The 14,010-nt window shown below is 41.8% G+C and overlaps 1 protein-coding gene across 1 annotated transcript in view; it reads right to left on the minus strand.

Moving 5' to 3' along the window:
- Nucleotides 1-11,321: 11,321 nt before the first annotated feature.
- LOC129451006 (E3 ubiquitin-protein ligase TRIM21-like) overlaps nucleotides 11,322-14,010 on the minus strand; it is a 33,998-nt gene continuing 31,309 nt past the window's right edge. Inside the window, exons 9-10 of the mRNA XM_073859733.1 lie at nucleotides 12,611-12,637; nucleotides 11,322-12,523 (exon numbers count right to left, since the gene is read on the minus strand). Of these exons, the coding sequence (XP_073715834.1) occupies nucleotides 11,976-12,523; nucleotides 12,611-12,637 (575 nt within the window). The 3' untranslated portion in view covers nucleotides 11,322-11,975. The remainder of the gene's footprint in view (nucleotides 12,524-12,610; nucleotides 12,638-14,010) is intronic.

Consider the following 14,010-nt stretch of genomic DNA (forward strand, 5'->3'; position numbering starts at 1 on the left):
CCTTCTTGTTATTTTAAACCTGTATGACTTCTGCAGAACACAAAAGAGGATATTTTGGAGAAAAAAAATTGGTAACCCTAAAATTACTCCCTCATGACTTTGACTAAAGCAAGTCAAAGGGGGACCAACAGTTTTTAATGAAATATATTGGCTCTTCTTTCTCTCTCTGTTATGACCTAGTTTCTTTCTCTCTCTTTCTCTTCATTCTTTTACACACACACACACACATTCACTCACTCTTTAGCCGCTCTCATTACCTACAGCCGCAGCTGTTTCCACTCTCTCCTCTCTCCACCTGTCTCTCATCATCTCTCATTAACTTTGGCTTTATCTATCGTGCTCTGTCTTTGTCTCATTGTCAGATTGTTAATTCAGTGTGAACTTGTTTTACAAGTCGAGCAGTTACGCTAAATATTGTCTTCAGTCCTATCGTGTCGTGTCGTGTCCTGTCTGGAGTATTTTGTCATCTGTGTTTGCTGCCAATTCATCTGGAGTATTTCGTCTTCTGTGTTTGCTGCCAATTCATTGGTATTACCTTGCATCCTCTATCGTGTGCTATTACAGAACTCTGGCGAGTGTGGTGTTTAAGAGGTACCTGTGAGAGGTGCTCGTTTGCCTCCTGCCTCGCCTTCACCTGTACCGGCTGCCCTGTGAAGCCTTGCTGCCACTTTCATTGTTACTCTGCCACAGAGGACCTTATGTGACCCCTTTGCCAGCCATCTGGATATTTTTCTGTTCGTCTGAGTTTGTGTTGATGCCGTTATTTTGCCTGTGGTCAGCTCCATTAAACTGAGAACTATTATTCTGCTATTTCCTGCATTTGAGTCCTTCATTTCCATAACAGAACAATCTGACCAAGCATGGACTCAGCGGGTAGCAGCCCCTTCCAAGCAGCCGGTCCTTTTCAGGTAGCCGTCGAGCATCAGGGTGCCCTTCTAGGACGGCACGAGGAGGACATCACCGCTGCCAGACATGCGGTTGAGACGCTTGCTGCCCAGATGTCTGACCTCTCGCAGCAGGTCCATCATATCCGCCAGCCGCGGGTCTCTTCACCGGACGCTCATGTTCCGCCAGAGCCGCGTATAAACAACCCTCCTGTCTATTCGGGTGAGCCCACTCAGTGTCGTGCCTTCCTGACCCAGTGTGAGGTGGTTTTCTCTCTTCAGCCAGTGACTTATGCCAGGGAGCAAGCGAGGGTCGCCTATGTCATCTCTCTCCTCGCTGGCCGCGCTCGTGAATGGGGTACGGCTAACTGGCAGGCGGATTCGGATTGCGTCCTCAGCTTTGCTCAGTTCAAGGAGGAGATGATCCGGGTTTTTGACCGTTCTGCTCACGGCGCCGAGGCATCGCGTCAGCTGTCCGTTCTTCGTCAGGGCAGGAGCTCTGTTTCGGATTTCTCCATAGAGTTCCGCACTCTCTCTACTACCAGTGGCTGGAATGAGCCAGCTCTCATCGCCCGATTCCTGGAGGGTCTTAATCCTGAGATCAGGGAGGAGATTTTCATTCGGGAGGTTCCCGCTTCGCTCGATGACCTCATTGCCCTGGCTATTCGGGTCGAGAAACGTTTCGATCTACGACGCAGTGCCCGTCGCATGGAAACTACTTTCCCCTCTACTTCTTCTGTCAGAACTCTCCCCGTTACTGCTGGAGCTGAGCCCGAGCCCATGCAGTCGGGAGGTCTACGCATCTCTCCTAAGGAGCGAGAGAGAAGGATCACTAACCGTTTGTGTATGTACTGTGCAGCTGATAATCATTATGTTTCTACCTGCCCAGTAAAAGCCAGCGCTCGTCGGTAGGTGGAGGGTTACTGGCGAGCGCCATCACACGGAAAGCCCCTTCCAGGTCTTGCACGTCACTTCCAGTCATGCTTCATTGGTCCGCTTCATCGGTTGCCAGTTCTGCCTTAATCGACTCTGGGGCAGAGGGAAATTTTATTGATGAGGATTGGGCTCTACAACAAGGTATTCCCCTCATGCATTTAAGTGACAGTACTCCTTTATTTGCCTTAGATGGCAGTTCACTACCCAAGGTACAGAAGGAGACTGTTCCATTGACTCTTACCGTATCTGGTAACCATAGAGAGACAATTTCTTTTTTGATTTTTCGTTCTCCTTTTACCCCCATTGTCCTGGGTCATCCTTGGCTTAAACGCCATAGTCCTCATATTGATTGGTCTAAGGGTTCTGTTGTGTCTTGGGGATTGTCTTGTCATGTTGAGTGTTTAGTATCTGCTGTCCCTCCTGTCTCTTCTGTTTCTGTGTTTCAGGAAGAGCCTGGTGATTTGTCTGGAGTCCCGGAGGAATATCACGATCTGCGGGAGGTTTTCAGTCGTTCACGGGCCACCTCTCTCCCTCCTCATCGTCCATATGACTGCGCCATCGATCTCTTGCCGGGGACCACGCCCCCTAGGGGTAGGCTCTATTCTCTGTCGGCTCCTGAACGGGAGGCGCTAGAGAATTATCTTTCTGATTCACTTAGTGCGGGTACCATTGTTCCGTCGTCTTCTCCCGCTGGTGCGGGGTTTTTCTTCGTAAAGAAGAAAGACGGATCGCTCCGTCCCTGCATAGATTATCGAGGGCTGAATGACATCACTGTTAAGAATCGGTATCCTTTGCCATTGATGTCTTCAGCCTTCGAGATCCTGCAGGGAGCTAAGATTTTTACCAAGCTCGATCTCCGCAACGCATACCATTTGGTGCGTATTAAAGAGGGAGACGAGTGGAAGACCGCCTTTAACACGCCCCTCGGTCATTTTGAATATCGGGTCCTCCCTTTCGGTCTAGTCAACGCCCCCTCCGTGTTTCAGGCTCTTGTCAATGATGTTCTCCGTGACATGCTTAACATTTTTGTGTTTGTCTATATTGACGACATACTAATCTTCTCCCCGTCTCTCCAGGTTCATGTCCAGCATGTACGCCGCGTTCTTCAACGCTTACGTGAGAACCGACTATTTGTCAAAGCAGAGAAGTGTTCGTTTCACGTATCTTCGGTCACGTTTCTGGGTTCAGTAATCTCGGCAGAGGGGATTAGTATGGATCCTTCAAAGGTTCAAGCGGTGGTAGATTGGCCGGCTCCCGATTCTCGCGTCTCGTTACAACGCTTCATTGGTTTTGCAAATTTTTATCGCCGCTTTATCCGAAACTTTAGTCAGGTAGCCGCCCCTCTCACCGCTCTAACATCTGTCAAGTCACGCTTTGAATGGTCAGAATCCGCTCAAAGGGCTTTTGATCATTTAAAGTCTCTTTTCACCACCGCACCGATTCTTATTACGCCTGATGTCACTAGACAGTTCATAGTCGAGGTTGATGCGTCTGAGGTAGGGGTGGGTGCTGTTCTATCACAGCGATCTGCAGCTGATGGAAAGATCCACCCGTGCGCCTATTATTCCCATCGTCTTTCGCCTGCAGAACGTAATTACGATGTCGGCAACCGGGAGTTGCTCGCCATACGCTTAGCGCTCGGCGAGTGGCGACATTGGTTGGAGGGTTCTTCTATTCCCTTTATTGTTTGGACCGACCATCGTAATTTAGAATATATCCGCTCCGCTAAGAGATTAAATGCGCGTCAGGCTCGTTGGGCTTTATTTTTTACGCGCTTTGATTTCTCTATCTCTTACCGCCCCGGTTCCAAGAACGTTAAGCCGGATGCATTGTCTCGGCTCTTTGATTCCTCGACCCCCTCCACGTCACAGAGGGAAATTATTTCTCCAGGTCTCGTGGTGGGGGCCGCAGGATGGGGTATTGAAGGACAGGTTAAGCGCTCATTGTCTCGCGTTGCCGTGCCACGAAATTGCCCTAAGGGCTTACTCTTTGTTCCAGTGCCCACACGCTTGGCGGTCCTCCAATGGGGACACGCTTCTAAATTATCTGCTCATCCCGGTGTTCGGGGCACACTTGCGGCGATCCGCCAGCGTTTTTGGTGGCCTACCTTAGATCGCGATGCTCGCCGTTTTATTGCTTCGTGTACCGTTTGTGCTCAGACCAAGGCTGGTAATGCCCCACCTGCGGGTCTGCTTCGTCCGTTACCCGTACCCACTCGCCCATGGTCTCACATTGCGCTCGACTTTATCACCGGTCTTCCCCCGTCAGATGGTAACACGGTCATTTTGACGGTGGTTGATCGGTTTTCTAAGTCTGCACACTTTATACCGCTCACTAAACTCCCCTCTGCCAAGGAGACCGCCCAGATTGTTGTCAATCATGTATTCAAATTACATGGTCTACCCTCTGAAGTAGTTTCTGACAGAGGACCACAATTTTCCTCTCTATTCTGGAGAGAGTTTTGTCGCCTCATTGGTGCTACTGCCAATCTCTCGTCGGGCTTTCACCCCCAAACTTGTGGCCAAGCTGAACGAGCCAACCAGATCATAGGCCGGCTCTTACGTAGTCTCGCATTTCGTAACCCATCATCTTGGTCAGAGCAGCTCCCGTGGGCAGAGTATGCCCATAATTCGCTCCCATCCTCTGCCACGGGACTGTCTCCATTTCAGTGCTGCCTCGGGTACCAGCCTCCTTTATTCTCATCTCAAGAGGTTGATTCTAGATGCCCGAGCGTGGAGACATTTATTTCTCGCTGTAGACGAACCTGGAGAAAGGTGAGATCCGCTCTTTGTCGCTCACGTAGACGCATGTGCATTACAGCCAATAAACGTCGGATTAAAAGCCCCCGCTATTTGCCGGGTCAGAAAGTGTGGTTATCCACAGCTAATTTACCTCTCCAGTTTGAATCTCGTAAATTGGCTCCTCGATTTATTGGACCTTTCCCCATCACTAAGATTATTAATCCTGTCGCTGTCAAGCTCCGTCTCCCATCTAATCTTCGCCGGGTACACCCCGTTTTTCACGTCTCGTGCATTAAGCCTGCCACCCGTTCGTCCCCTCGCTCTGCGCTTTCCGCTATTCGTATCGAGGGGTCGCCCGTTTACAAGGTCCGCAAGATTTTGGACATGCGTCGTCGGGGGCGTGGGCATCAGTACTTGGTCGATTGGGAGGGATATGGTCCTGAGGAGAGGAGTTGGGTTTCCCCCCGGGACGTCTTGGATCCTTCGCTCATTGATGATTTCCTCCGGTCTCGTCGGGCTTCCCCCTTGGGAGCGCCAGGGGGCGCTCTTTAGTGGGGGGGCACTGTTATGACCTAGTTTCTTTCTCTCTCTTTCTCTTCATTCTTTTACACACACACACACACATTCACTCACTCTTTAGCCGCTCTCATTACCTACAGCCGCAGCTGTTTCCACTCTCTCCTCTCTCCACCTGTCTCTCATCATCTCTCATTAACTTTGGCTTTATCTATCGTGCTCTGTCTTTGTCTCATTGTCAGATTGTTAATTCAGTGTGAACTTGTTTTACAAGTCGAGCAGTTACGCTAAATATTGTCTTCAGTCCTATCGTGTCGTGTCGTGTCCTGTCTGGAGTATTTTGTCATCTGTGTTTGCTGCCAATTCATCTGGAGTATTTCGTCTTCTGTGTTTGCTGCCAATTCATTGGTATTACCTTGCATCCTCTATCGTGTGCTATTACAGAACTCTGGCGAGTGTGGTGTTTAAGAGGTACCTGTGAGAGGTGCTCGTTTGCCTCCTGCCTCGCCTTCACCTGTACCGGCTGCCCTGTGAAGCCTTGCTGCCACTTTCATTGTTACTCTGCCACAGAGGACCTTATGTGACCCCTTTGCCAGCCATCTGGATATTTTTCTGTTCGTCTGAGTTTGTGTTGATGCCGTTATTTTGCCTGTGGTCAGCTCCATTAAACTGAGAACTATTATTCTGCTATTTCCTGCATTTGAGTCCTTCATTTCCATAACACTCTCCACTTTTATTCATAGTCCCTTTATTTTATCCACATCTGTTCTCTATTTAATATACATCTTCATTTTTCATGTTGGATTTCTTTTAATGTCATCTTTTCTCCCCCTTTTACACTCATCTTTTAATTCATCCAAGATAAATAAAAATTTCATCCAGTATTTTTTTCTGGATTAATTTTTTTTATCAACCAATCAGGGGTGTGTTTTCCAAACAATGACGTAACTCGCTGCTGAACCAACATAGTACAATGCATAGTTAGAGAAACTAACTACCTTGTCACGACTGTTTCCCAAAAGCATAGTAACTCTGTCGCACATTCGTCGTTTGAACCATGTTGGTTTAACAACATAGTGGATGATGTCATGTGCGGTGAAGTACTACTTAATCTGTGCAAATCGATTTAATGTCAGATTACTTCAGTAAATAACATGTATTGCACTGATTTTGTTATTGTGATTTAGTTATGTGTTGTTTATTTTTAAGATATTTAATTCATACGCACGTTCTCTCTAACGTCACTCCTCTCTTAGGGATTCCCCAGGGTCTGAAAGCTCGTAGTTCTGCGTACATGGGCAGTTTACAAATGCAGCGCTTTAATTCTGTTTACAAACTTAAAGATGTAAAATAAAATTTTAATATATTTAGAATGATGGATATAGACTGAACTACATGTTTTTGCTTATGTTTTTTGTTCAAAAGCATGATCAATGTAAGTCTACATATTATAATAACAAGGAACGATGCTTCTAATGACAGGTGAAGAGCTGTCGTTCAAACTTTGCCATGCAGCTTGCGAATGTTCGATTGAACTATGGTTTAGGGAAACACAAAATCATTGAACTTTGTCAGTAACGACAGAAGTTGTCTAACAATGCTTTTGGGAAACGCACCCCAGATTTATTTAGGACTGGGTTAGGGGCTTGTTACCCGAGCAAAAAAAACATTGTTGGCCCTGCAATGTATGTTAGTCACGTAAGGAATAATTGACGATGGGCCGTTAAATTATGAGAAAATCATGCACACCCAAGGTTGTAATGTGGCATGATGTGAAGCGGTAAAATATACCACGGTTACCACAAACATCTGGTGTCTATTATTAAAACATTGACACTCAAACAGAAGAAAAGAAGAAAAAATGCCTTCTTTTGGATCCCAATCCACCTGCTGCTCAAACTGCCACAGACTTTTACAAAAGATTGCAGTTCTCGAAACAAAGTTACTTGTGATGCTGCAGACCCTGCCAGAACATACAGCAGAGCTTTATCGTGGTCCTTCTCAACATAAAGCTGGTGAGTCCTGTGAACCTAATGCTTTTAAACAGGTAGTGAGCTCAGAGAAACCTAAAGTAATTGAGGACACAAACCGATGGCATAAACAGGGTGCGAGACCCAAAAGTGCTCAAGACATTGTATTCTAGACCAGCTCATTCGAGTCCGAGTCAAGACAGAGTCCACATAAAGTTGGGTCTTAAGCCCGGAATACACTGCACGATTTTTGTCCTCTTATAAGATCTTATCACACTGTGCGACGTGTATCGTTTAAACTCGGGTACGAGAGGCGTGTAGACTGTACGATGATGACACGGAAGCTTCGGCGGCTGCGTCACACGTTGCGCAACGTCACCAGCATGCGCTCGTGGTAAACAAATACCGGTGCGCAGGTCGTAGCAGCAAACACACTGTGCGGTGATCATGCCGAATTTCTGACACTGTCAGAAAACTATTGTAGGCTATCTTTGGACGCAAGACCGGGAAAACGGCCGTCTTTGAACCTCTCTCACTGTACGACATAGGACCACCGATGGAGAGCCACGATCACAGAAATCGCGACGATAGTTTCATGATGGCAATCTTTCGTCTGGGACAGCCAATTATCGTGCAGTGGATCCCGGCCTTTAGAAAAGAGTTTGTGCTATGACATTTCTGATCTCACTCAATTCTTGTTTTGTTAAAAATGTCAAAGTCACCCTCAGTTTAATGATTTTGAAATCCGCTCTATAGTATTAGGTCCTACAATATAGACAGGTCCACTGTAACACAAACCACAGCATACAAATTTACAAAATAAATGTATTATTTGTGAAACAAAATTATAATTTAGTTAAATAAAGATAATTGCTATAAGCTACAGTACTGTGCTTAAAAACGCCTTAGGCCACCACCACCAGACTTGTTGTTTTAGAAGTTTTAATGTCCATTCATATATATTTTTCAATCTATTTTATTAAGATAAAAACAGAAAATACGTAAAAAAAAAATTTTCAGGACTAAATGTCATCTTTAGGCATCGTCAGTGTTTAGTGTGACCTCTCCTGGCACTAAACACATCTTGAGCTTTTTTAAGCAGAATGAAGTTAAAAGACTAACTTCTTGACACATCAGTTTATATTTTTATACGGTTTTTAATACTATATAAACATTTCCTGTATTTTCTTGATGTATTCTATTACAGAGACTCAGAAACAATTATATATGATCACTATAACATTGCAAAATCTAATCAATGAATCTAATTCTGGCATGGTGGCCTAAGACTTTGCACAATACTGATACTGTATATTTGAAATTTTAAATTAATAAATAAATGTTATTATGGTATTGTGTAAATGATTGTCACCAACCACATAATAATTTCTCTTCTAAGATATAAATCAAGAATAAAATATAAATAATATTGTATTTGGAAATAAAGATAAAACGCTCAAAGTTAACACATATCTTTACTCTAGGGGTCTAAAGACACAAAATAAAGTCATAAATCTTGGTGTAATTTTAGAGTCTGACCTTAATTTCAGTAGTGAAAGCGATAAGCAAAGCAGCTTACTACCATCTCAGAAACATTGCCAGAATTTGTTGTTTTGCCTCAAGACAGGACTTAGAGAAACTTGTTCATGCTTTCATCACCAGCAGGGTGGATTACTGCAATGGACTTCTTACTGGGATCCCCAAAAAGACCATTAGACAGCTGCAGCTCATACAGAACACTGCTGCCAGAATTCTGACCAGAACCAAAAAATCTGAGCACATTACTCCAGTCCTCAGGTCCTTACACTGGCTTCCTGTTACATTTAGAATAGATTTTAAAGTATTGTTACTCGTTTATAAATCACTTCATGGCTTAGGACCCAAATACATGACAGATATGCTAACTGAATATAAACCTAAACGATTACTCAGATCATTAGGATCAGGTCAGTTAGAAATACCAAGGGTTTACTCAAAACAAGGTGCGTCAGCATTTAGTTATTATGCCACCTCTAGCTGGAATCAGCTTCCAGAAGAGATCAGATGTGCTTCAACAGTAAACACTTTTAAATCTAGATTAAAAACTCTGCATTTACTGAATGAGCACTGTGCTGCTTCACACTGACTGCACTTTTAACTCAAGTCACTTTTACTCCTGTTTTATTCTTTTTAACATATTCAAACAAAAAAACAAAACTGTTTTTATTAAAATCACATTTATGTTCTTTAATTGTTATTTTAAATTCTCATGCATCTTTATTTTTTATTGTGATTTTTATTGTGTGTCTATTATTTTTAATTTTTTCTCTTTTACTCTTTTTCTCTTTTCACAACTTAGAAATTCTTAAAATAGAGTAAAATATCTCTGAAGTATATTCCCATTCATATTCACAATTTTGAGCAGCATGATTGTAAACATAAAATCATTCAGCTCTGGCTTCTTGTTTCACAGAAATATAAGATATTTTATATAAAGTATACAAAAATAAAAATCTCTTTATCATCCATCACAATGAGAAAAATCAAAGAGTATATTTCTGATGTGCAGCAAAAGATAATTGAGCTTCACAAAATTGGTAAAGTGGCTTTAAGAAAAGAACAGTGAAAATTCCCATTTCCATCAGGGCAATAATTAAGAATTTCCAACCAACAGAAAATGTTACAAAACTGCCTGGAAGAGGACATGTATGCCTATATGTGCGGTAAGAAGGAGAGTTTGAGAGAGTTTTGCTAAAGACTCTCCTATGGTCACAGAATTGCAGAAAACCTTTAAAAAGTTGTCAAACAGAACCTACATCAACACACGTTGTTTGGGATGGTTACAATAAAAATTCTTCTAGCTCATTCAAAAACAAACTAAAGCATATTCAGTTATCAGCCATGACTGGACTTTTAAATGGGAATGGCTTCTTTGATCAGATGAAACTACAAAAGATTTTAGCAGCAAACCTTCAAGATGGGTTTGGTGAACACAGAGAAAAAGTTCTCCATGAGTACAATGAAATATACTGCTGTATTTTTGATGTAGTGGGCTTATATTTTTGCTGGAGGTTCTGGACATCTTGTAAAGATACATGGCATCATGGATTCTATCAAATACCAACAGATAAAAAATCTGTAAGTGACTGACTCTGTTAAAAATCTTATAATGGGTTTGGATCTTCCAACTATACAAAACCTCAAAAACAACACAGAAATGGGTCACTGAGCTCAAAACCAAGCTTCTGCTATAGCCATTCCAGTCCTCTGACCTGAAACCTACAGAAAATGAGAGGAGTAAACTGAAGAGGAGAAGCTGGGAATCTGAAGGGTCTGGAGTAATTCTGGATGAAGGAATGGTCTCTGATCTTTTGTCAGGTGTTTTCTAACCTCATCAGAAAATTCAAAATATATTGAATAAAAGGGTGCCAATAATCTCTGTCTCCTGTGTCTCTCCCTGGACTGCCCCGGCCAAGAGGTCCTTGGACTTTGTATTTGATGAGTGTTGGGCTCCAGGAGTCGCCCTTAAGAGGGGGGGGGGGTTCTGTAAGGGTTTTGTCTTGTGTTTTGCTCTGTTTTTTACTTTAATTTTGACACCCTGATCTGTTCTGGCTTTTATTTTGAAACTCATCATGCCATGCTTCACTTGCCACTTCCTGTTTGTATTGTATTAAGCCACTACAGATCTGTTACATCACTGCTGATTATTACCTAGTATGTCCAGCCTGTTTAAATTGCCTGTTTGTTACCCGTTATCTGTGATCCTGCATTTTTTGTTCTTTGTCTGCCAGTTTTTGACCTGTGCCTGTTCATTTGGATATTGTTTGTTTTGCTGCCTGCCCTGACCTATTGCCTGTTATTGGATTACATTTTGAATTGCCCCTTACTGGATGTGTTTGTCTGCCCTTTTGGGATTTACTTCAATAAACCTTTTTTGCACATGGATTCAACTCTCCTTTGCTTTCTTTAAAGCACCCTACGTTACAAAAGGTTACAACTAAATATACTTTCAAATAATAAAATATATTCAATTAAGCTTTACATTCTACAAAATGTATTTAACATAAAAAAAAACATATTTTTGAGAATATAACACAAGAAATGTATTTTCTTGCTGAATGGGTATTATTTACACTTAAAAATCTGTGTCACGGGTTACGGAGTTTTCATCTGCGACCGACCAACCAATCCACCCATTAAAATTTTGTCGACCAATTCTCCTCTCTTCGACAAACTACTGGAGGGGGGACAGCACGAATAATATAAACACATTTCATACAAACATCAGGTTTATATTCCTTTATTTGTATCTGTAGGTATATTTGGTTTGCAGTGAATGAGGTCATAAATCTTGACACATATTTTGCAAACAACACCAACAGTGCTCAGCATAATAAATATGGAAGAGTGCTCTTAATTACCATCAACACTAAAACTAATGCATGAAATATAAATAAAATACAAACCACAACTAAAATAAAATAAAATAAAATAAAATAAGGAATTGTCAATAAAATAAACGAACAAAAGATATAGATTAACTAGGTTAACATTTGCAGAAACAAAACTGTATTTATATTGCATTGTTCTGAACTGTGGGACTATAAACCTTCATCCAGATACTAAAATTCACTATACAATTATCTGTAATGTTAAACTGTGATTTTCAAACAAAAACTCTGGAAAAAAAATGATATTAATTTACTTAAAGCATATGAACCAAGTATATCAATAGAATAGAAAAGTTTTAAGGATATTCATTCAAGTATATTTAGATGAAAAGTTTAGTGTTTTCAAACTTTTAAATAGTACTTATACTATAGTGTCTTTGTTTTAAAATCAAATGTATGAATATATAAAATGAACAAAACCCCGTCCGCCGTGATATTTGATATTATGATATAACATATTTGTCATATATTTATGTAGTGAGGTGTTTACTGTATATGTTACATGGATGGATTAACAGAAAAAATTATCATTGGATCTGAATTTTTGACATTTTTGTTGGGGTGAGGGTTAAAATACGGACGGATCGTTCCATTGAATCTACACTGAGTGAATGTGTAAATGTGTGACTGATCGTCCATATTGTAGAAAGAGATGACGTCGCTCTCATAGTCTACAAACACTCCCACCTTCTGAGGTTTGGTGGAGAGATGCATCTGAATGGGTTTTTCTTCAAAAGCTCCATACGTGTTTGGACCAGAGAACACAATGACCCAATAACCTTCACTGGGTTTGCAGAAGACCGTTCCTCTCCTGTTTGCATTTTCTCTCACTACACCCAGTTCCCAGCCCGTTATCTGTCCCACCTCCACTAACCAGAATGCTTTTCCAGACTTGATCTGAAGATTTCCCAGGACTCCAACCACCAGATCGGACTGCTTTGGGACGCCCTGACTGTCATGAGCGTTGGCTTTGCCTCTTACTGCTTTGCCATCTTGAGACACTTCAAGAGCTGGATGTGCGGTTTTTTTATCCAGAATCACATCCACTGAAAAAAATAATCTAATTTAAGAAACGTTTGAGAGCTTCATAAATCAACATAATGATTCAGGAATTCATTCGTTTTTATCCTTACCTAAAAATGTCTGAATTCTTCTCATTTCTGCAACAAAACATTTAAAGTTTATTCTTACAAGAACTGTGACAGTGATGATAATAATAATAATGCATTTATCAGATGTAATATTACACAGATATATACATTTACATTTAGTCATTTAGCAGACGCCTTTACAAAGTGACTTACAAATTAGGTAAACAATAAAAGCAATTAGAACAACAGAAGAAGAGCATTACATAAGTGCACAAACTAGTCTCATCAAGTCTAACACAGTATAACGCAGGATTCTTAAATCATTCCCTGCCAGGCTTTTTTTTAAAGTTGCACGCCATCATTTTTTGTAAATATCTGACAAAAGTTTTACAAAATGCCTACCAGGAAAATTTTCTTCTATAAATATATAAACCCTCTGTATGTTGTCTGTTGTGAGGAAACATGTGCTTGTGCTTCGCTATTGAAGCAAAAAGGAATGCACTGGCCTGTGATTTGGCAACTTTAGTGTGTCTGTGTGTGTCATGGCCCCTGGATTGCACATCTAGTGCACACCCGCACGACTTTCCAACAATAACTGCCAGCGTTAATGCAGGGAAGTCTATTTCGACATGGTTGACTTTTGGCGACTACTTTTGCCAGTGTATTTGGATCTTGTGTTCTTCGTAATGTCTTTCAGATCTAAATAAAAGCAATCAAATGTGTGTGCTTGCGTGCATTTGTGTCAGAGCTCCGTTAACCGAAAATGTTTTCGTCTTTGATAATATATTTTTTAGCAGGAAAGAGGACTAATGTGAAAGTCATTTTGACAGACAGCACTTACAACTTGTCTAAATGTAATTTCTAGTCATGGTATTCAGAGGTGGGTAGTAACGAATTACATTTACTTCGTTACATTTACTTGAGTACATTTTTCGGGTAACTAGTACTTTTAGAGTATATTTAAGGATGGGTACTTTTACTCTTACTCAAGTACATTTCTAGTGAAAAAAACTGTACTTTTACTTCGCTACATTCGGCGGCGTTTCTGCGCTACTGTCAAATGGTAATAATTAATGAATATATATTTTTTTTTTAAGTTTATAGGGCGTGTTCGAAAGTTGCGCGAAAAAGGCTGCGTCACCCTTTAGCGCGCGACCGCGAGGTCACCCGTTTAGCGCGCGCGGCCGCGTAGGGGATAGGAGAAGCAGATGAGGGCGCGTGTGCGTTGTGCGAGTTATCGGAGGCAGATCATGCGTGGCTTCAAGTTCGGTCTATGTTTTCACTCCAAGAGGTCAAAAAGAATAGTTTCATAATGTGATGCATGCTTTGTTCAATAAACGAGCTGACATCTCAGCGAACAGGAATTCAAAATCCAGCCTGAAGTAAGTGTCACAGTATTGTCTATTTGAACAGTATTAATGGTCATTTCACACACTGTCCGA

Source organism: Misgurnus anguillicaudatus, chromosome 21, assembly GCF_027580225.2.
Source record: "Misgurnus anguillicaudatus chromosome 21, ASM2758022v2, whole genome shotgun sequence".
Taxonomy (NCBI): Eukaryota; Metazoa; Chordata; class Actinopteri; order Cypriniformes; family Cobitidae; genus Misgurnus; species Misgurnus anguillicaudatus.